This window comes from Eimeria tenella, genomic scaffold, assembly GCF_000499545.2.
Source record: "Eimeria tenella Houghton genomic scaffold, Eth_scaff2339, whole genome shotgun sequence".
Classification (NCBI taxonomy): domain Eukaryota; phylum Apicomplexa; class Conoidasida; order Eucoccidiorida; family Eimeriidae; genus Eimeria; species Eimeria tenella.
In genome coordinates, this window is record NW_013542199.1 from 1 (window position 1) to 481 (window position 481).

The following is a 481-nucleotide window of genomic DNA, read 5'->3' on the forward strand; positions in this document are numbered from 1 at the left end:
GCTGCTGTTGAGGGGCTGACGCAGGAACTACAGGAGCTGCTGCTTCCGCGTGACCTCCTAGAAAGTAGCAGCAGCAGCAGCAGCAGCAGCAGCAAGATGGAGGACAATGCGTGGGCAGCAGCAGCGATGGCAGCAGCAGCTGCAGCAGCTAAGCTGGACAACGCAGGCGCGCTGCAGCAGCTGCAGCAGCTAATGCAGCAAGCCAAAGCCATCTGCTGCGGGGCTTCTGGAGAGCAGCAGCAGCAGCAGCAACGGCAGCAGCAGCAGCAACGGCAGCAGCAGCAGCAGCTGCTTCGTGCTTCGCTCTCTGCTGCTGAGACCTCAAAGTGCCTGCTGCTGCAGACGACCTATGAGAAGCTGCATCAGCTGCAGCAGACCTTAGCAGCAGCAGACAAGTTCTACGGGATCAGCAGCAGCCAGCAGCAGCAGCAGCAGCATGCGGTTGCTGCCTCGACAGCAGCTGCGGAAGCAGTCCAAACAG

At 60.9% G+C, this 481-nt stretch overlaps 1 protein-coding gene across 1 annotated transcript in view; it reads left to right on the forward strand.

Moving 5' to 3' along the window:
* Positions 1-96: 96 nt before the first annotated feature.
* The window catches only part of ETH_00040175 (uncharacterized protein), a gene marked incomplete at both ends in the record, with an annotated part of 3,024 nt that continues 2,639 nt past the window's right edge, over positions 97-481 (forward strand). The window contains one exon of the mRNA XM_013374878.1: positions 97-471. Within this exon, the coding sequence (XP_013230332.1) occupies positions 97-471 (375 nt within the window). The remainder of the gene's footprint in view (positions 472-481) is intronic.